The sequence below is a fragment of the Epinephelus lanceolatus genome, chromosome 5, assembly GCF_041903045.1.
Source record: "Epinephelus lanceolatus isolate andai-2023 chromosome 5, ASM4190304v1, whole genome shotgun sequence".
NCBI classification, from domain to species: Eukaryota; Metazoa; Chordata; class Actinopteri; order Perciformes; family Serranidae; genus Epinephelus; species Epinephelus lanceolatus.
Genome location: NC_135738.1, coordinates 6,843,216 through 6,863,087, shown reverse-complemented (window position 1 = coordinate 6,863,087; position 19,872 = coordinate 6,843,216). Strand labels below are relative to the sequence as shown.

General features: G+C 43.2%; 2 protein-coding genes across 2 annotated transcripts; one reads left to right on the top strand and one right to left on the bottom strand.

Annotated features, from left to right (window-relative positions):
- The first annotated feature begins 1,637 nt into the window (after nt 1-1,637).
- On the top strand, nt 1,638-6,382 carry LOC117262790 (E3 ubiquitin-protein ligase TRIM21-like). Its single transcript, XM_033635916.2, has 2 exons — nt 1,638-1,764; nt 4,013-6,382. Exon 2 carries the CDS (start codon nt 4,022-4,024, stop codon nt 5,441-5,443), a length of 1,422 nt encoding a protein of 473 aa, XP_033491807.2. The 5' UTR covers nt 1,638-1,764; nt 4,013-4,021; the 3' UTR covers nt 5,444-6,382.
- Nucleotides 6,383-6,594: 212 nt separating this feature from the next.
- Nucleotides 6,595-15,395, bottom strand: LOC117261980 (Fanconi anemia core complex-associated protein 24-like). The gene is made up of 4 exons (XM_078168310.1): nt 15,306-15,395; nt 7,779-7,964; nt 7,526-7,681; nt 6,595-7,138 (listed from the first exon to the last, which is right to left on the bottom strand). The coding sequence occupies exons 1-4, from the start codon at nt 15,393-15,395 to the stop codon at nt 6,887-6,889; spliced, it is 684 nt and encodes a 227-aa protein (XP_078024436.1). The 3' UTR covers nt 6,595-6,886.
- Nucleotides 15,396-19,872: the final 4,477 nt, after the last annotated feature.

The following is a 19,872-nucleotide window of genomic DNA, read 5'->3' as shown; positions in this document are numbered from 1 at the left end:
GCATTTTACTGAGTACACTTTTATAGCTCTGAAAATATTTTCCTTGATGTGTCACATTTTCTATTTACTGCTACAACACACATATTTTACCACACTGATTGATGTTATCTAATTTACTCTAATAACTGCATTACCTGGATTCAAGACTGGTCAGTCATCAGAAAACTACAGACCTTCAGTTGGCGGCTGTAGCGGAATGAATTTAATCACAGCAACCCACCAGTGCCAGATGTCACAGTGGGCTCGTGGCCAGTGGCTGCACCCAATCTAACCTGTGTCACAGCAGCAACAGAAAGCTTGCTGATCTGGCGGCGAGTTTGGGTTGTCAGGTCCTGTGGAGCTGGGATTTGGGCTGGCTGGATTCAGGTTGCTGCGGCCCCTGACTTAAGTGCCGTCTCCAGAGCTGCTGCCCACTCTCCTTCTGGCGAAGCAGTCTGCAGTGGGAGGGTGTCAGGAAACACTGTGATTTGAGGCCTTAGCTAATGTTAGCTACATAAATGTGAACTTGAAGCTGCAGCTGTGAGCTTTTGGCTCCAGTTAGCAGAAGGCTAAACTATTAGCAACATTTTCTCTTCATCTCTGAAATGCTTCACAGATATTAACACATTTTATTTTGTTTATTGTCAGACTCTGTTCTTGTTAAGTCCGTCTTCCTTTTCTGAGTTGCATTGCAGTGTAGGCAGTTGTTGCCAATGCTGGATTAGCAACTTTCTTTGCAGTATTCTCCACCACTGAATCAGGTTCGCCAAAGGGACGTGCACATGCATTTCCATTTGTAGAACAGCCAGTATTACTAACACCATTTCTCTGAAAAGACCTGTGATTGAGTCTCCCGTCAAAGGCTAGATTTTCTAAAGCCTAAAAACAGAGCCAAGAGGAGGAGCAGAAGTCTTATTTTCTCTCGATATGCTGAAAGGTAATCACTGGATTTTTGTGGTAAGGGGAATTAAAACTGCCTACCCCAACTTTAATGTCTGAGTTGTGTCTGAACAGCTGATATCAACACTTAACCACTGCGCCTACTGTGTAGAGAATAAGTGAAATCTGAGGACGCCCTCTAGTGGAGTGTATAACAAACTGCAGCCTGTGGCCACATGAGGACATGCTGTTAATAAATACACAGTCTGATGCTGAAGCAGATTATGCCAATACAGGGGAACTACGAAATCTAAATCTGATTGGCACAAGTAGTCTGTATGATGTGACTGACTACTTTTGTTTGTTTTTTACAGTTTTAAACTCCATCTAAATCAGACACTTTACAGCTGAAGAAGACTTCTATTGTAAAGTATTGAACTTTAACTACTTTTAAAAGAGGAGCATCACAGAGAGGCACATTAATCTACTGCTGTGGTCCAATCAGAAGGAATGACAGACTTCAAGATCTCTGTTTCTAGAGGCTTTTTACTTTCCTACCACTACATCAAAGAGGGAAGCATTGCTCTTTGTTGCTGTTGTTGTTGTTGTTTGCGTTTTGTAATCTTTAAAATGTCTGACTTGTAAGGGAAGACTTTATTTTGTTGTTGGACAATAATCTGTGTGCTTTTGATATTCTTCATAATTTCTTCCCAGTGCCAGAGACAATAAAACCTCCCCCACAGAGCTCCACTGAGAGGTGGAGCAACAGTGAAAGAGGAGAGCTGCACCGTCACGTTTCCTGAAATGAAACTTAAAGTCTGAAGGACAGCAGAGCAGCACTCAAGACAAATCTCTCTGGTTCTCTCTCAGCTTAATCCAACAGGTTTTTCCCAACAACAAATACTGGTGAGTTCACTGTCCTACAGAGACAAGATGCACTGAAGGGATACTTGGACAACATTTAGTTAAAACCAGAATCTGATTTACTTATTTTTTTTTTTACATCTGTTTTACCATATGAAGAATATCTGACATAGAAATGTGTCATTTTGATAAAAACAAATTGTAAATTCTGCCATGAACACCAAAACAGAGGTAAAAACCAAACCACAGTGACTGAACTCTGGTTAGTTCAAGTTAGACAGAAAGCAGTCACAGCTAGCTTCAGCTAAAGCTAATCTACTAACCTTTGTCCTCCTGTTTCTTCCTTGTAAATTAAAATTCAGATTTGATGCACCCCCCAGCCCCACCTCACAAAGATTATTGTATTGAGTAACTTTGGAAGGTTTTTACCATTACAAAATATAAAGTGTCGCAGCTGCTGTCAAACTGTTGAGGCACACCTGGCTCTCCCTCATCTGACACTGAAGCTGTCGGGGCATGCAGTGATCTCTCTGTCATCTAATGCTAACACTACTGCGGTATCTGCCTCAGCTGTAATGTAGTCCTGTTTATCAATGTCTGTACAATCAGGTGTTTCATTGTCATGGATCTAAATGGTCTAACTCATCCTGACTGGCTCTGACCCATAGACTGTAGTATATGATATTTATACTCTCACTTTATATCAGCCTATGCTCTGACAAAGAGCACTTTAGAACAGCAATGATACATTAATAGGTCTATATTGGCTGTGAAAATGCATCATATCATGATTTGCATCCATTGATTGTAATAATTGAAAATAATACAAACTGTAAAAAAAATTCTTATCACAATAGAGTGCCACAGGGATGACGTTTTCCTGCAGGCCCACACAGAAGTTAGTATCCCTGGATCCCTTGTCTAAAAGCCTATGAGATTTTTCAGATTTTGGATTATTGCAGCAATTAAGGTCAGTGGCAAACAAAACATTTTGTTTGGCGAGATAATCACAAATAAACACCACTTTCATGATTATTGAAGCATTAAAGGGATAGTGCACCCAAAAATGAAAATTCAGCCATTATCTACTCACCCATATGCTGAGGGAGGCTCAGGTGAAGTTTTAGGGTCCTCACAACACATGCGGAGATCCAAGGGGAGAGGGGGTAGCAACACAACTCCACCGAATGCAGGCTGACGGTGCCCCAGATCCAAACGTCCAAAAACACATAATTGAAACCACAAAATATCTCCATACTGCTCGTCTGTAGTGATCCAAGTGTCCTGAAGCCCCGACATAAAAAGTTGTTTAGAAAAATGTCATTTGAACTCTGTTTTTAGCCTCATTGTAGCCTGTAGCTCTGACTGCCTCTCTGGGCACCGCAGTCATGTGTGTGCGCTTGCGTGGGAGACCAGTGAAAGCACGTGAACACACATGAAGGCGGTGCCCATGTCTCACGGTCTTGCGCAAGCGCACACACGTGAGCGTGGTGCCCAGAGAGGCAGTCAGAGCTACAGGCTACAATGAGGCTAAAAACAGAGTTCAAATGACATTTTTCCAAACAACTTTTTATGTTGGGGCTTCAGGACACTTGGATCACTACGGACGAGCAGTATGGAGATATTTTGTGGTTTCAATTATGTGTTTTTGGACGTTTGAATCTGGGGTGCCGTCAGCCTCCATTAGGTGGAGTTGTGTTGCTACCCCCTCTCCCCTGGGATCTCTGCAAGGGATGTGAGGACTCTAAAACTTCACCTGAGCCTCCCTCGGCATGAGGGTGAGTAGATAATGGCTGAATTTTCATTTTTGGGTGCACTATCCCTTTAATGCAGTCGCCAGAGGTGAAAAGCCAATGTAAGGCTATAAACAACCTACACTATGATCGCATGAACTGATGTCATCACCATAACGAGACCTTAAAGCCATGTTCGGTGTGATGACATTTTGTAGTCTCATTTAGCCACTTGTTAGCAATGGCCTTTTTTAAGATGCATAAAAGCTTCAAAGTTAAAATGTGGGATATTTACTGATGGTTTTTATGTTGTAGAACAAAATGTGAAAGTGTCTTAAGCTTGTGTTTGTCACAGACCTTATTTTCCTAGTGGACTCTATTTAGGTCTGACTGAGCATGTAGTCCAAAGTGTCCAACTGTTTTTTATGTTATAGAGCAAAACGCAAAGATTTCACGACAGTTTCTTGTATTGCCCATAAAAATGTTTAGCCTTTTCAAAGCAAGTAATCAAATTATACGTGATTACAGTTTTGTTTTCTCACACTTTTTGTCCTCAGAGTGTAGACATGGCTGCTGCCAGCTGTCTGCTGACTGAACATCAGTTCCTGTGCTCCATCTGTCTGGATGTGTTCACTGATCCAGTCACCATACCATGTGGACACAACTTCTGCAAATCCTGCATCACTGAACACTGGGATATTAACATCCCAAGTCAGTGTCCTAACTGTAAAAGGGTTTTTAACACCAGACCTCAGCTGCACATCAACACGTTCATCTCTGAGATGGCTGCTCAGTTCAGACAGTCAGCTCAACAGAAACCAGGAGAAGTTCCCCGTGAAGTCTACTCAGGAACCAAACTGAAGGCCTTGGTGTTGTGCCTGTTCTATGTGGTGTGTTTTATGAGTGTCTGCATGCTCAGGATGGTTTTAGATAAGGAAAGACATGGTGTTGTTCCTCTGAAAGAATATGTGCATAAAAAGGTTGTGCTGGGGAAGACAGAGGTGGAAATTCAGCAGATGATCCAGAAGAGACGACTCAAGATTAAGGAGATCAAACGCTCAGTGGAGCTCAGCTGGAAGGACGCTGGCAGTGAGATAGCAGATGGTGTTCAGGTCTTCACCGCTCTGAAGGAGTCTGTTGAGAAAAGCCAGGCCGAGCTCATGGACACGATCATAGGGAAGCATACAAAGACAGAGAAACAGGCTGAAGGCTTCATCAAAGAGTTGAAACAGGAAATATCTGAACTGAAGAAGAGAAGTGCTGAAATGAAGCAGCCCTCACACTCTTATGACCACCTCCACTTCCTCCAAAGCTTCTTGTCCCTGAACGCTCACAAGGACTGGACAGAAATCAATGTCTGTCCACCTTCATATAAGGGAACTTTGAGGAGAGCTGTGAATCAGTTGCTTGCTGGAGCTGAGCTGAAGAGGGTCCAGCAGTATGCAGTTGATGTGACACTTGATCCTGATACAGCAAATCCCTTTCTTGTCCTGTCTAATGATAAAAAACAAGTATATGATGGTGATATACAGGTGAATCTCCCAGACAACCCAGAGAGATTTGATTCTTGTGTTAATGTCCTAGCAAAGCAGAGTTTCATTTCAGGAAGATTTTATTTTGAGGTTCAGGTTGAAGGGAAGACTGAGTGGACTTTAGGAGTGGCCAGAGAGTCGATCAAAAGGAAAGGATACATCACAGTGAGCCCTCAGAAAGGTTACTGGACAATATCTTTGAGGAATGAAAATGAGTACTGTGCTTGTGCTGGCCCTGATGTCAGTCTCTCTCTGAAGTCTCGGCCTAAGAAGGTGGGAGTGTTTGTGGATTATGAGGAGGGTCTAGTTTCCTTTTATGATGTTGATTCTGCAGCTCTTATCTACTCCTTTACTGGCTGCTCCTTCAGTGAGAAACTCTACCCATTCCTCCGCCCCAGTCTTAATTATGGTGGTAAAAACTCTGCCCCTCTGATCATCTCTGCTGTCCATCACTGAGTAGTACAACCATTTCATTTTCTACAGAAAGATCCACTTTCATTTGTAATAAATCTATTTTTGTTGTAGGGCTGTGAAGTTCTGGTCAGTTGGTCGATATGCTCTTTGCTGATCAAAGTCTCTTTGGTTGAACAGTCGCTGTTGTTACTTAATTAATGCTGTGTGTTTCCTTTCTCAGCTGGAAATGGCAGTTGTTGTTAGGCACCATCACAGAATGGTTGGTCTTCATGGTTTTTCTCCTGCTCCTTCTTCACTGTGGCTGGATGGCTGGTGACAATGACAGGTGCAGCATTTTACCCAGTTCAAGGCTGGATTATAAAGCTACTGAAAGGGATGCAATCACACCGGAGCCCTTGTTGGCGTGGCAGGATGGCTACCGTACTGGACTAAAAATAGTAAGTCTCCTTAGTAATGTTTGTATGACATCATTAACCCCAGAGTTAACTTCTGTAGTATCCAGTATGTCATATTTTTCTCAGCAGTCCTGTGGCATTCCACTCGCCTGTACACAAAGTTTACTTGCCCTGGGCGAGTGTTGATGTTGAGCTCTGTGACAGGAAAAAAACACTTTGATGGACTCATCTACCAGGTAGAGTGCACTGTGGCCAATTTAGTTAACCAAGAGATAACGTACTTATCTTTTTCCTGATCAACCAATCAATTGATTGAAGAGTACGCAGAATTTCAGACGACCAAGATTTTCTATTGAATACAGCTCTAATTTAATGGTGACATATGGTGTATTCATTGTTGGGGTTTTCTTTCACATCAGGGATGTCAGTTTGGGTTAACCTGCAAAAAGCTGTGTAACGGGAAAATATTTATATATATACATCCACGGGTACGAGCAGGGGTAAAGGGGTAACTACACACGGGGAAGCAGTGGGTGAGAAAAAAAATATATTTTCTATTTTTCCAGAATAAAACAAATGAAAAAGATACAGTATATGTGTAATTCTTTGACATCTAAATCACTATGATCAAGCTGCAATACCTTTTGATTTTGAAAGTCAGAAACAAAACTGATGAATTTCTTTTTTTTTTTTTTGGTGCACAATGAGAGGTTTCTCATAAACTAAAGCATGAACGTAATTACTGATAAACTAAGGAAAGAATTTAAGAGGTAAAAAAAGGACAACTGATGCTACAAATGACTGATACTTGTTTATTGTGGATGCAAAAGTGCAGAGTGCAAAAAACAAAACAAAACAAAACAGAATTTGTCACACTGAGCAGCAAAGCCAGAGAGCAAATCTGTGAACGGCAATGTCTGTCTGTCGGTCCTCCACTTTGGTCCAGACTGAGATATCTCAGTCAGACAACAGTAAATAAATATTGATTTTAAAGTTTGTACAGAAGAGTTAATGATGTGAGCCAAAGAGCTGCTGCATCACCATTAAATCCAAACCTTCCTGTCTAAATAATGACCCAGAAGTCGAGCCGTCAGGTTCCGGCAGCGGTGGGTTTGTGGAAGAAGCTGTGGATTTGCTGAGCTGCAGCCTGACCCACGATGGGCACCATCTCGGCGGGGGCGGTGTTGCAGAGCTGCTGGATGCTGGAGAATTGCTGCAGCAGGGCCATAGCTTTGACCCTGCCGACCCCGGGGACATGCTGCACCAGCGCCAGGACCAGCGGGTCCAACAGCTGAGACGAACTCCTCCTCCTGAAGGGGTTCTCTCTGCCCTCCCTGTGAACCTGGAGGTTGAAAACTCAGCATCAGACAACAAGGCGTAGTGCTACAAGAGCTTTCTGCCTTTTGAGATGGAGATATTGTTACTTTTTAGCCACACGTTCACGTAGTTGACTGGCTGCATCATATATAAAGTATTCACTTGCCTATATACTAAGAGTGTTACTGGATGGTTCCACTGGAGGGCACAACCAGACAAATTAAAGTTTGCCTCTTTATTAGGAAATGGGTGTGTGCAACATACAATAAAAATGCATTCATAACTTTTTGTATAGGCCCAGTTGACTATTGCAATAATAATGTGTCGTTATCACAAAATCCCATGGCACACGTGGACTGGCATCACGACATCACATGAATTACAGGTTTATTGTTTTGTCTTCGTTACTCACGATCTGAGCGATGAGCTGCGAGGCCTCAGTCTGCCCGCTGACCGGCAGCAGAGTCAAGCCGAGGTCGAACACCACAAACTTCTGCACAGCAGAGAAATACTGCTCACTGAGTCTGGTGTTCTCCACCAGCACCAACTCCTGGAAACTGCTGCTGGTCTTTAAAACAGGAGGGACACAGTTCATGTCAGGCAGAACAACACAGGAAAACTTTTAGCAGAACTGGTTTGTATATTGTCTCATTTGTTCAACTCACATTTCTGTAGCGAACCAGTTTCCTCTTGTAGCTGTTTCCTGCTATGATGTCACACTCAGACACGTAGAGGATGCAGCTTTTGTTGGGCAGGTGGAAATCTGCCACGCCGAGCTCATTCTCAAAGAGGATTTTCACACCTCCACCTGCAGCACCTTGTTTATTCTTTATATCAAGGCTGTGAAGTTCCTACTCTTTAAGCAAAGACAAGTGCATGTCATTATTTAATCTTATGCAACAGGACGCATTTTGCATCTGACAGACTTATAACCCTTTCTTAGTGAGCACAGAAACATAAAAGACATCATATACTGCGGGGCACATAAGGCACACATGAAATAATGTAAAGTGCATTGTGCAACTGAAGAAATACTTACCTGCCACTTTATTAGGTACACCTGTTCAACTTCTCCATAACGCAAATAACTAATCAGCCAATCACACGGCAGCAACTCAATGCATTTAGGCATGTAGACATAGTTGAGACAACCTACTGAAGTTCAAACGGAGCATAAGAATGTGGAAGAAAGGTGATTTAAGTGACTTTGAACGTGGCATGGTTGTTGGTGCCAGACGGGCTGGTCTGAGTATTTACTGGGATTTTCACACACAACCATCTGTAGGGTTTACAGAGGATGGACCCAAAAAGAGAAAATATCCAGTGAGCCAAAATGCCTTGTTGATGCCAGAGGTCAGAGGAGAATGGCCAGACTGGTTCAAGATGATAGAAAGGCAACAGGAAGTCAAATAAGCACTGGTTCCAACCAAGGTCTGCAGAAGACCATCTCTGAAGCAACAACATGTCCAACCTTGAAGCAGATGGGCTACAGCAGCAGAAGACCACACCAGGTGCCACTCCTGTCAGCTAACAACAGGAAACTGAGGCTACACTTCACACAGGCTCACCAAAACTGGACAATAGAAGATTGGAAAAACATTGCCTGGTCTGATGAGTCTGGATTTCTGCTGCCACATTCAGATGGTAGGGTCAGAATTTGGTGTAAACAACATGAAAGCATGGATCCATCCTGCCTTGTATCAATGGTTCAGGCTGCTGCCGGTGGTGTAATGGTGTGGGGGAGATTTTCTTAGTACCAACTGAGCATGGTTTAAACACCACAGCCTACCTGAGTATTGTTGCTGACCGTGTCCATCCCTTTATGACCACAGTGTACCCATCTTCTGATGGCTACTTCCAGCAGGATAACGCACCATGTCACAAAGCTCACATCATCTCAAACATGACAATGAGTTCACTGTACTCCAATGGCCTCCACAGTCACCAGATCTCAGTCCAATAGAGCACCTTTGAGATGTGGTGGAACGGGAGATTCTCATCATGGATGTGCAGCCACTGTGTGATGTCATCATGTCAATATGGACCAAAATCTCTGAGGAATGTTTCCAGCACCTTGTTGAATCCATGACACCAAGAATTAAGGCAGTTCTGAAGGCAAAGGGGGTCCAACCTGGTACTGGCAAGGTGTACCTAATGAAGTGGTCGGTAAGTAGAGATGAGGTACTCCATAAATGATAGTTATAAACCTTAGTCTGGCCAACTACAAACATGTAACTAAAGTGTAGGGCAGCAAGCAATAATCATGTTACTATGAATTTATCTATGTGAACATCCACAGCCAAAAACATCAGCTCAGCAGCATTTACATTAATGCACTCATTAATACATTAATGCAGTCTCAGGTTTTAAAGCTGGTTTGTGCTGCTCGCTGCAACTCCTCTTTTAGTGGTGAGTGAAGAACTTTCCAACAATGTTAAAGGAGGAGTGAAACATTTTGCTAAAATACAAATGGCTGTTTTAGGGGTTGAAGTATTCCTTAATAAGATTTTTGCAAGTTTTTTGCAAAATGGTTCTTCCTGTTGTTCTGTTCACATGACTTATTCACAAAGTCTGAAGACATGTTCTACAAGATATTTGTTTTCTACTATGCGTTAAATGGTTTGCATTTTTGTAGCAAGGAGGTCCACCAGGAGCGTTAAGGTAGCAACGAAATACAAAACAATCCTGAAGAAACCCGAACTCATCAGCAAGAAGCCGAAGGTTGTTAAGAAAGCCAAACCTAAGGTCAAACCCAGTGTGAGCCCGTCAGTGGCCACGGAGACAGTCCCACGTATGTATAGGGACTAGCCCTGATGTGTATACAGTATGTCAATCAGACAAGGGTCACATGTTGGTAGCAAATAGTTTGAGATGCTTTCACATGGAGGGTTTGCTGTGTCAGGACAATTCAAGTGGTCTCAGGTGATTTTTTGACCCATCAACACTCCACACCAGCTTACAAAGTCTTATGGGGAATTTGAAGCTCACCGGGACACACTGAATTGTTGGCTGAGGTAAACCCACCCAAGAAAGCATCAAACAAACCCTAGAAATATTTGCTAATTTAACACTAAGTTCAGACACAGATCTGATTCATGTGATTCCCCTACTGAGGCAGAGCATACTGTAGCCTATATCTGAACCTGTGTACTAATTAAATCTGCTGCTTCACTACTGTCTCAAAGCAAAGCACTGACTCATAACAACAAATCTCTGATACAGCGTTAATGAGAAGACAGCTTCACCTCTCTCTGCACCAACACTGAACACTGTGAAAATACTGGTGTCAAAATAACACCAGGAGAAGTATCAGTTTTCAGTGATCCGTGAAAGAGGGATATCTTTCACTAACAAAGATCACACTGATGAGATAAAGATTTTGGATGGTTTATTGCAGATGATGGATTGAGGGCTGAGAGAATGAAAGGATAAGGATTGAGGGATGATAGGATGTACGATGAAGGGATGAGGGTAGAGGAATAAGGGAAAGGGTTGGGGATGACGGAAGAAGGGATAAGGGTCGAGGGATGACGGGTCGAGGGACGAATGGATGAACGGTTAGGGATGGCAGGATGAGGATCAAGGGATGAAGAGTGAGGAAAGAAGGGATGAGGGATGAAGGGATGGAAGATCTCAATCATCCATCATCTTGAGTGTGATGATGGATGTGTTGGTCGAAGGCAGGAATGCAGGAGGGATCCCGGGAGTGAGGATGCAGTCACACTGGTGTTATTTGGTCCGCTTTAAACGAAACCTGGTCCGGTTCGACGGATAGTTCAGTTCATTTGGAGTGGTGTGAACGCTCATTCAAACTCCAAAACGAGCGAACCCTGGCCTGCTTGAAAACTCTGGGTCTCGGTTCATTTGCAAGTGAACCCTGGTGCGGTTCGCTTACAGTTGGAAATGCAAAGGGACTATCCAGTGAACCAAAGAGAGGAAGTGAACCAAAGATAGGAAGTGACGTAGGGCGCAGTGCATTTTGGGTAGAAAAAAAAAACAAAGCCAACAGCATGAACCGCGAGAAGCAGAGGTAAAAAAAAAAAAAAAAAGAAAAAGTTGGAAAATGTCTCGTGAGCAGACGTGGAGTAGTGAGAAGGTGCAGGCGCTTATTGATACATGGTCAGAGGACTATATATCGCAGTTGCTTGTGGCTACCCACAATGGATTTCCATTTTCAGTCCTGGCCAATCGATGAGCCAGGTTTTCTTCATTCCTCGTGCTTTTTTTCTTCCTGGTCAGTGCTCGTTTCGGGCAATACCGCCCCCAAACAAGCAGCTGTTGTAACTGCGTGACGTTGTCCAGGTGGTTTGGTCTGCTTTAAAAAGTACAGTGTGAAGGTGAACCGAACCAAATGAAGGTGTGAAATTTTTCGGCATTCCCCGCCCAATCGAAGCGAGTCCCCCGGACTATCCTGGTGTGAATGCGCCCTGAGTGTGGGAGCTGTCTCTTCGTGGACTTGGTTTTGGATCGAGACCCCACTGGTTCCTGTAGGCAGAAAAGAGCAGAAAAAAAGATGTAAGAGACGAGAGGGGATTTGGTGGGTGGGATGTGAAGAGAAAAAGGATGCATCAGATGTGTTTAAATACTTTTGGGCGAGTGGGATGTGTTCGAGGCATTGTCTTTGTTCCCCCTGAAAATGTTGCATTCCTCTCAGTTCACAGACAAACTGGTGTCTTCCTGTACATTGTCGTCTGTAAACTGACAGCTAAGTGACGCATGTGTGACATAATAATCTCACATGACCTGGGTGTGCAACGTCCGTCAGGTTCCAACAGTAGCAAGATTATTTCATCTGTTTTCAAACTAAGCTCTAAAATACAGATTTCATTTATTATTTTACATGTTTAATGTTTTGTTGTCTCACGAAATAATTACCAATGTCTCCTGTGGTCTTCCTGTCACTTATTTTCTAACTGTTGCTGCCTCTCTGTTTTTCTTCTCTCCGGCCAGTCTCACTCTCTCTATAACCTCATCTCTCAAAGTACAATGTTTATAAGGACATTTATTATAACCATAACCCTAAAACCAAGTTCTGACCTTATAATACACGATTAACATTATGGTGTGGAGGTTTGGTGCACTGGTCTGGTCTGCTTTAGCCTCCAGAGAGCCATGATTGTTCTACCAGCTGTTTTGTGTATGTGCTTTTTGTAAGTCTCGTATATAAGTATATGCATGCATAGTTTTGTGTGTTCACTGGACTGAAAAATGAGCTGATTCAGGAAGTGTGTGTATGTGGCGTGTCAGTACATATAATGTGTGTATACACACGGAAAGACCGAAGTGGAGATTACTGTAGGAATAAATGCTTAGTAAGCAACTTCTCACGTCACATCAAATCCGAGCTGATGCCCATTAAAATCCCTTCAGGCCCGTCAGCTAGTACCATAGTTAGATAAACTGTGAGGGATATGCCAGAAAAGTTGCCATGTTGGAAAAGTAAGTAAAAGTTTTTTAAAAAATGGTCAGTTTACTTTTAAAAAATCTCTCCAACCGAAACCAAATTTGGCCGATGTTGTGTAATATGGTGCGATATTCTGCTGTAATTCTTTGGACAGTTGTAACCAAATTTAGGTGCTGCATACTCATATCAGCTCCAGCCGATCCTGCAGATTTGTTGACATTTTGCCTTCAGCTGGTGCTACAGCAGTATGATACATTTAAAAGGACATGACTTAGTCAGCAACAACTTTTGACCAAAGCAAAACGATCCTCACACATCACACCTATTTTGGCCTCCTTGCATTGGCTCTGAGTCTCTTTTAGAATCCATTTTAAAGTAGTTTTAATTACCGACAAGGCTCTCAGTGATCTGGCACCAGAGTACATAACTGAGCTTCTCAATTTGCACCGTCCAAACAGGCCCCTCAGGTCTGGTCTTGACTTACTTGCATTTTGTACAATTAATCATGAATAGAGATCATGAAGCCAGAAGATCATGATGAAGAACCCATTGAGATGAGGCTCAGGGTGGGGAACTTGTCTTTGATGAGGCGTCTTGGAGCTTCATCTTCTCCTTGTGGTCCCTTCTAAAGAGTGAGTCAAAAGGAAATGAAAAAAGGGTGTAGGTGCCAGCTATTGTTATTGTAGTATTTTGTATTAAGTTTCTTTGCATGCCATATTTGGTCACTTACAAGGATGTGTCACATGGTGTTGGTGGTACGTCAGCAGCGGTAGTAGTAAAATCAGCTGTTCTTCACCGGGCGGTTCTTATGAATGAACTGAGAGGGTGAGGGGGGAAGTCTCACTTTTGCTGCCTGCTTTGATGCTTTTGATCGCTCAACACTAGCAAAAGGAATTGTTTTTAGACTTTGGGAAGTTGTTTCACTGTTTGTTTTTATCAGCAATAAATATGTAAAACGCAACATCTTTGGATGGAAGATTTATTGACATGCCAGCGCGTCCGGCAAGTTTTTTCCCCTACTTAGCCTCTTGGCGACTATATTTTTGCTTTTTGGATAGTCGCTCTACAAAGGGTTTTGGGGGGTAGCAGATGTGAAACTGAGATAGACAAGGAGAGACAATCATGGTCTTTGTTCCTTATATAAACACTTAATTTAAAGAAAAAGGCAAGGCTCTCAGTTTTGGGTAAACAAACTGAATGACGCTCTTACTCTTACGCTCTTTTTTGTTTGCAATTTTGCCCCCAAACCAACAATGTTAATTTATTTTCTCTCCTTGGAGACTTTACGGTGTGTCTTCTGGGTATTATTTCCAGAGTCTCTCTGGCTCAACTCCAAACATCTGTGGTTTGACAGGAATCCACCGATCAACAGTAACAAAGAGACGTCACTTTTTAAGAGCTCAGCAACATTTTGAGTCACACTCAGCTCATCAGAGATCCAACTGGACTGCAGGGCCAAAGGGGGACAGGGTCTTTACAGGAAATGCCACCTACATTTAGCATTTGTTTATACTGCTTCTATACTTTCGCCTGAGACTTTTTAACAGCCAGTAAAGCATCCTGGCAGGAAGAGGCAGCTTGAACCGAGCTGAACCCTTCAGACAATGAGAGTCTGTCTGAGGCTTTAATACACCAGCGGAGGACGCTGGACAGGTTTAAAGACATTTCACCCTCTACAAGAGAGTTGTGCTTCCCCTGTTTCCTGCTTTGCTTTTTAACGTCTCTTCCAATTAGCGTCTTTTGCTTAACTGGTAAATCCATCAGAGCTGGAAGAAGTCTTACTTAGGTAAAAGTTGCAATACCTCAAAATGTAAGAAAGCATCTGCATTTGTTTTGTTTTTTCTGTAATACGTCACCTGTTATTGTCCCATTTACAAAATCTGCTACTTAAGTGTTATATAATTCATGCACATTATACAACATTGCAATATCTGAAGACAAACTTCCCTCTGTTGTAAAGCAGCAGTGTGTATCCATTGGCAGAAATGATGATACAATATTCCTGACTATGTTTTAATTAGTGTATAGTCAGCTGAAACTAAGAATTGTTGTGTTTTTTATTAGCTAAGAAAGCCCCTACTTAGAGAACAAATCCCCTTCATGGATATTCTTAGATCTGGACACCAGACCCCGAGTTGGCACCCTGGAAATCCAGAGTTCTCGCGAGAGCACAATTTGAATTTGCTCAGCGAGTCACTCTGGCAATCAGTAATGAAGCTCATTACCCATGCCCTTGGAGCTTAGCTGCACCAGTCACATCCGTGTATCTGATATAGGCGGGCCAGAGGCGAGCTAAACCGATGACGACAGCGCAGCGACGATGAAGTCCGTCAGTAAACATTGCAAGATGGCTACGGATGAACACCAGTTGTTTGAAACGGCTCTGGCCGCTACAATGAACGAGTTAGACTTGGCTTTTTCTCTAAAAGAGGAACAGAAGACGGCGCTCGAATCTTTCCTTTGCAAGAAGGACGTTTTTGCTGTTTTGCCAACCGGATACGGCAAGAGTCTAATCTACCAGTTAGCTCTGCTGGTGGCGCTCTGGATACGTCACCCCGTGTATTGTTCTGATTGGTCGTAGTGTTATCCAATTGCGTGCAGTGATATTTTCAAATGCATACTTGGTGCCGCCCCTCAAGTTGGGCCATTTGCATTACTCATAGCCAGAGCCTAAATCTTTCTAGATTTGGGTCTGGATTTCCAGGCTACCAAGTTGGCACCTATTTATTCCAATGAGAATTGCTCGTCTGGCACATGCGCCAAAAATGTTTCTAGCTTCTGGGTTTACCTCCAGGGTATGCAGCCCACTGAAGAGGTGCAGTAGTGTTCCTTTTGTTGGGTCCACCTGTGACTCCTTGCTTGGCCAACCTGTGTTCATTCCCAGGTTGTCAAATGCTGATGCTTTGTCACGCCTGATAGAAACCCCTTGGCGTATTTATGTGCCCATACCTAAGTGGTCATAAAATTGACTTTTGGTTTTACAATGGAGTTAGTTTAATGCCCGGTGCATCCCATAAAGACACTAAAGGGGACCTTTGGGGTCTGTATCAGATGCCGAGGGCCAGAACAAAGCATCTGCATTTGATGAACTGGGAATGAGAATGTGCTGGCTCAGCCCTTAGACTTTACATATGATGTCACAGATTTTTTAAATCACTTTCCTTTGCTCAGGGAAAGTTTTACAAAAATAAAACCTGTGTTGATCACACATTCATAATAGTGATAGTCATACTTGACTTTGTTTGCAGTTCAAGGTGTCCTGTCAGTTTCACAGACGTCTCTTTGCAGTGGTGATCTATGGGGAAAATGCTTTTTGGGCAGCAGTGGGTTTTTTCGCCGCAATACTGTGAGTGGCCACTGAGAAAAACTGGAAGCAAGGCTGAGTGGCATTCCTGGGGACTTGGTCCTCTTTCACAGAATCTGCCGTGTTTCTACAGTAGCCCAGAGTAGACAAACCAAACACTGGCTCAAGAGAGGGCCTCTTGTGATTTTATCTTGCCTCAAGGTCACTCCAGGTTCTGCAGCACGAGAACGGAGTATTTAATTGGCTGCAATCTGCAACCTCACCACTAGATGCCACTAAATCCCACACACTGCTTCAGGTGATTTAGTTTGTTCTCACATGCTTTAGAGAGTTGACCTTGTGACCTCCCAGCTCTCACAAGGTCAAGTGTTTGTACATATGTTCAGCATCATATGTGAACATGTGAGTGTTTGTGTTTGCATGACTGCAGTATGGTTTGCAAACCTGCATACACTGTGTTACCAAGGAGCAAAGTGGGTTGAGATCTGGTTCCAGTTTATTCCCAGCACAAACTGGAATTTGAACGTTTACTTAAAAAGACATAAAGACATTAATCTGCTGTCTCTTTGGTTGTATTGATGACACAAACAGTCAGTCCTTTAACAATTTCTGTGCAAAAATTAAACTAGAATTTTACCTCTGGAGCAGCATCTACTTCTCACTTTGCTGCTCTGCCCTCTGCTGTCATGGTGTCATAATATTCAAATGGTTAATACATCCCTGTTGGCTGTGTCAGAATGTCCTCCACTGGGTCTGGAGTCACTCAGGGTCAAAGACACCCAGCTGAGAGCGTCGTCCTACAAGCGCAGAGGCCTGGGCCCTCACCGCGGCAGACTCAACATCCAGGTAACCACACAGACTGACAGCTAATCAAAGACTTTATCCATCACATGCTACAGAGCAACAGTATGACAGAGTGTTTCCTGTGTGTGTTTCAGTCTGGGATAGAGGACGGTGACATCTACGATGGAGGCTGGTATGCTCAGTACAGAGACACGAAGCAGTGGCTGGAGGTTGACGCTCGGCGACTGACTCACTTCACTGGTGTCATCCTGCAGGGTCGCAGCTCCATCTGGAGGTCAGTACTGAGGGTCAAAGTTCATATAGTGTCAAGAGTAAACAAGCTCTTCTTTACAGTGGTGTTCATCTCAAAATCTTTTAACACTCACCAAATTGAAAAGCTTCCAGTTAGGGGAGAACAGGGGTGGTTGTCACGTTCATTAGATTTTGCTCTCTAGAGGGCGCTGTTAAAAAACCTTACCTTTCCGTATAATAATAATAATAATAATAATAATAATAATAATAATACATTTCATTTATACAGCGCTTTTACAGCTCTCAAAGACGCTTTACATTTAAAACCAAAGAAAAGAAGTACATACATGTAAGTGCAAAGAGATAAACAGAAGACAAGGACAATATTTTCATATTTTTTTTATGAATAAAATAAATAAAACAAGGACAATATAAAACAACAAGGTGCAAAAGCATAGTTCAAAACAAAGAAAAGGAGGGCACATGAGGAACCGAGAACGAAAAGCTAATGTTAAAGGTTAAAAGCGGATTTGAAAAGGTGGGTTTTGAGGAGTGATTTGAAGGTGGATGGATTTGGACAGTCACGGATGTGGGTGTTCCAGAGGGAGGGGGCGGCTATGGAGAAGGCTCCGTCGCCCCAGGTTCGGTGCTTGGTCCTGTGTGGAGGTGAGAGGAGTTTTTTGTCGGATGATTGAAGGTTGTGGGAGGGAGTGTGGTGGTGGAGCATGTCCGTGAGGTAGGAGGGGGCCTGGCTGTGGAGGGCTTTGTGGGTGAGGAGGATCTTGAAATTGATTCTGTACGGGACAGGGAGCCAGTGTAGGTTTTGCAGGACAGGGGTTATATGTTCACGGGAGCTGGTGTGGGTGAGGAGGCGGGCAGCAGAGTTTTGGATGTACTGAAGTTTGTTGAGGACTTTGGATGATGAGCCGTAGAGGATGCTGTTGCAGTAGTCCAATCTTGAGGTGATGAAAGTATGGATGAGAGTTTCAGCGGCAGAGAAGGAGAGTAATGGACGGAGATGGGCAATATTTCTAAGGTGAAAGAAGGCAGTTTGGGCGAGGCGGCTGATGTGATGTTCAAATGAGAGGTTATTGTCGAAGATGATACCAAGGTTGCGGATGAATGGGGAGGGAGAGAGGGTGGTGTTGTCAATGCTGAGGGTGAAGTTTTGTGTTGCTGTAGAGAAGGATTTTGGGCTGATGAGTATTATTTCAGATTTGTCACAGTTGAGTTTGAGGAAGTTGGCTTGCAGCCATGATTGGAGTTCAGTCAGACAGTTGGCGAGGGTAGAGCGGGTGGCCAGGGTGATGGATTTTGTGGAGATGTAGATTTGGATGTCGTCAGCGCAGCAGTGGAAATGGAGACCATGACGACGGATGATGGAACCAAGGGGGAGTAGGTAGATGATGAAGAGGAGAGGACCAAGTACCGAGTCCTGAGGGACACCTTGAAGCAGGGGGACGATGGCAGAGGTGCAGTTGTTGGTGTGGATGTCTGTCAGTGAGGTATGATTTGAGTTGCTGAGTTGAGTGTAGATGGTTTCGATCTTTGATTAAAAAAATGCCAGGAAGGAGTTGCATGTGTCAGTTGTGATGGAGGAGAGGGTGTTGTCGCAGGGTTTGAGGAGTTTATTGACGGTGGAAAAGAGAGTCTTGGGGTTATTGGAGCTAGAGTGAATGAGTTGTGAGTAGTAGTTGGACGGGGCGGCAGTGAGGGCGTCTTTGTAGTTTGAAAGGTGGTCTGTATAGGCATGGAGATGGACTGTGAGACTGGTTTTCTTGTAAAGTCTTTCAAGCCGGCGCTTACGGGTTTTCATGTGACGGAGTTCAGGAGTAATCAATTTACTGTTTATTTATTTACATTATTTATATGATAGTAATTAGTATCTAGTTCCTGACATGTTGAGGCAGAGGGTACTGTCTGTAGCTCTGGTTGAGGGTGAGAGGCTGTCAGCAGATAAACAGAGATCTGTGTGGGTACATGAGACCCTAAAAAAGAGGCTGGATCATGGGGAGTACCACCATTTGGTCCAGGAGCTTCTCTTCCATGATAGACATTTCCAGGCATATTTTAGGATGACTCAGGGGCAGTTTGACAACCTGCTGTCTATAGTCAGGCCGTATAGCTCTGGGTATCCAGCAACTGCTACCACCACATACCACCACTACTGTACTGATTAATCCTTTAAATAGAAAAAAAAATGCATAATCTTTTCTCTGATGGTAGATGGGGGGCTTGTTTTGGACTCAAGCCCTACGTTGAGATTCTTCTGTGTATCACACATGAAATGTAATGTACTACAAAACTCCACGTGTCTTGTCCACACACAGTTGGAACGTGGTCCATACCTACAAGGTGCAGTTCAGTAACGACTCGCTGGTCTGGAAGCCAAGTATGAACGGGACAGAGGAGGCTGTGAGTGAAAACATTTTTCTTTCCAACCTTCAAACTTAACTCTTATCTCTTGATGCTTCTGTAAATGTTCCCCACCTTCACGTTTCAATTATCAAACTGCTGTCGGATATAAACCAGTGATATCCTCGTCACACGCTCCCTCACCTGTCTCTCAAGACTTTGTTATATTGGTGGTAACAGCTTGTGGGTGAATTACTGAGATGACCCCAGCCCAAGGTCAAGGGGGGCCCCTAAAAAGATCTATGATTGACCTTTAAATTGGATCACGTACAATTTACTTACTGACTTATATCACTGAAAATACAATCTGTATTTACATTTATTTGTACTGATATGTATTTACATGATAAATACATGTATTTTTATCATTAAAACACATTTGAACATGCCATCTGATGCTCCCACCCCCCCACAGGTATTGTGAAATGGTGCGGTCCATCTGACAGAGGGGTCAGATCATGATTTGACTTTATGATGTAATACCTTAAAGTCATTTCTTTAGTCAGTGTTTGTTTTTTCTTTTTTCTGATCATTCATTGGAGGTCATTTTCCGGCAAAAATAAAATAACATTAAATAAAATTTAAAAAAAAAAAAAAAAAA

Bases quoted from the DNA above. Each gene is read 5' to 3' on its own strand.
- LOC117261980 (XM_078168310.1), bottom strand. From the start codon at position 15,395: ATGAACACAGGTTGGCCAAGCAAGGAGTCACAGGTGGACCCAACAAAA. The intron at 7,965-15,305 runs GTAAACCCAGAA...CTTAAAGAGTAG, and splicing joins GTGGGCTGCATACCCTGGAG to GAACTTCACAGCCTTGATAT. The intron at 7,682-7,778 runs GTGAGTTGAACA...CCTGTTTTAAAG, and splicing joins AACTGGTTCGCTACAGAAAT to ACCAGCAGCAGTTTCCAGGA.
- LOC117262790 (XM_033635916.2), top strand. From the start codon at position 4,022: ATGGCTGCTGCCAGCTGTCTGCTGACTGAACATCAGTTCCTGTGCTCC.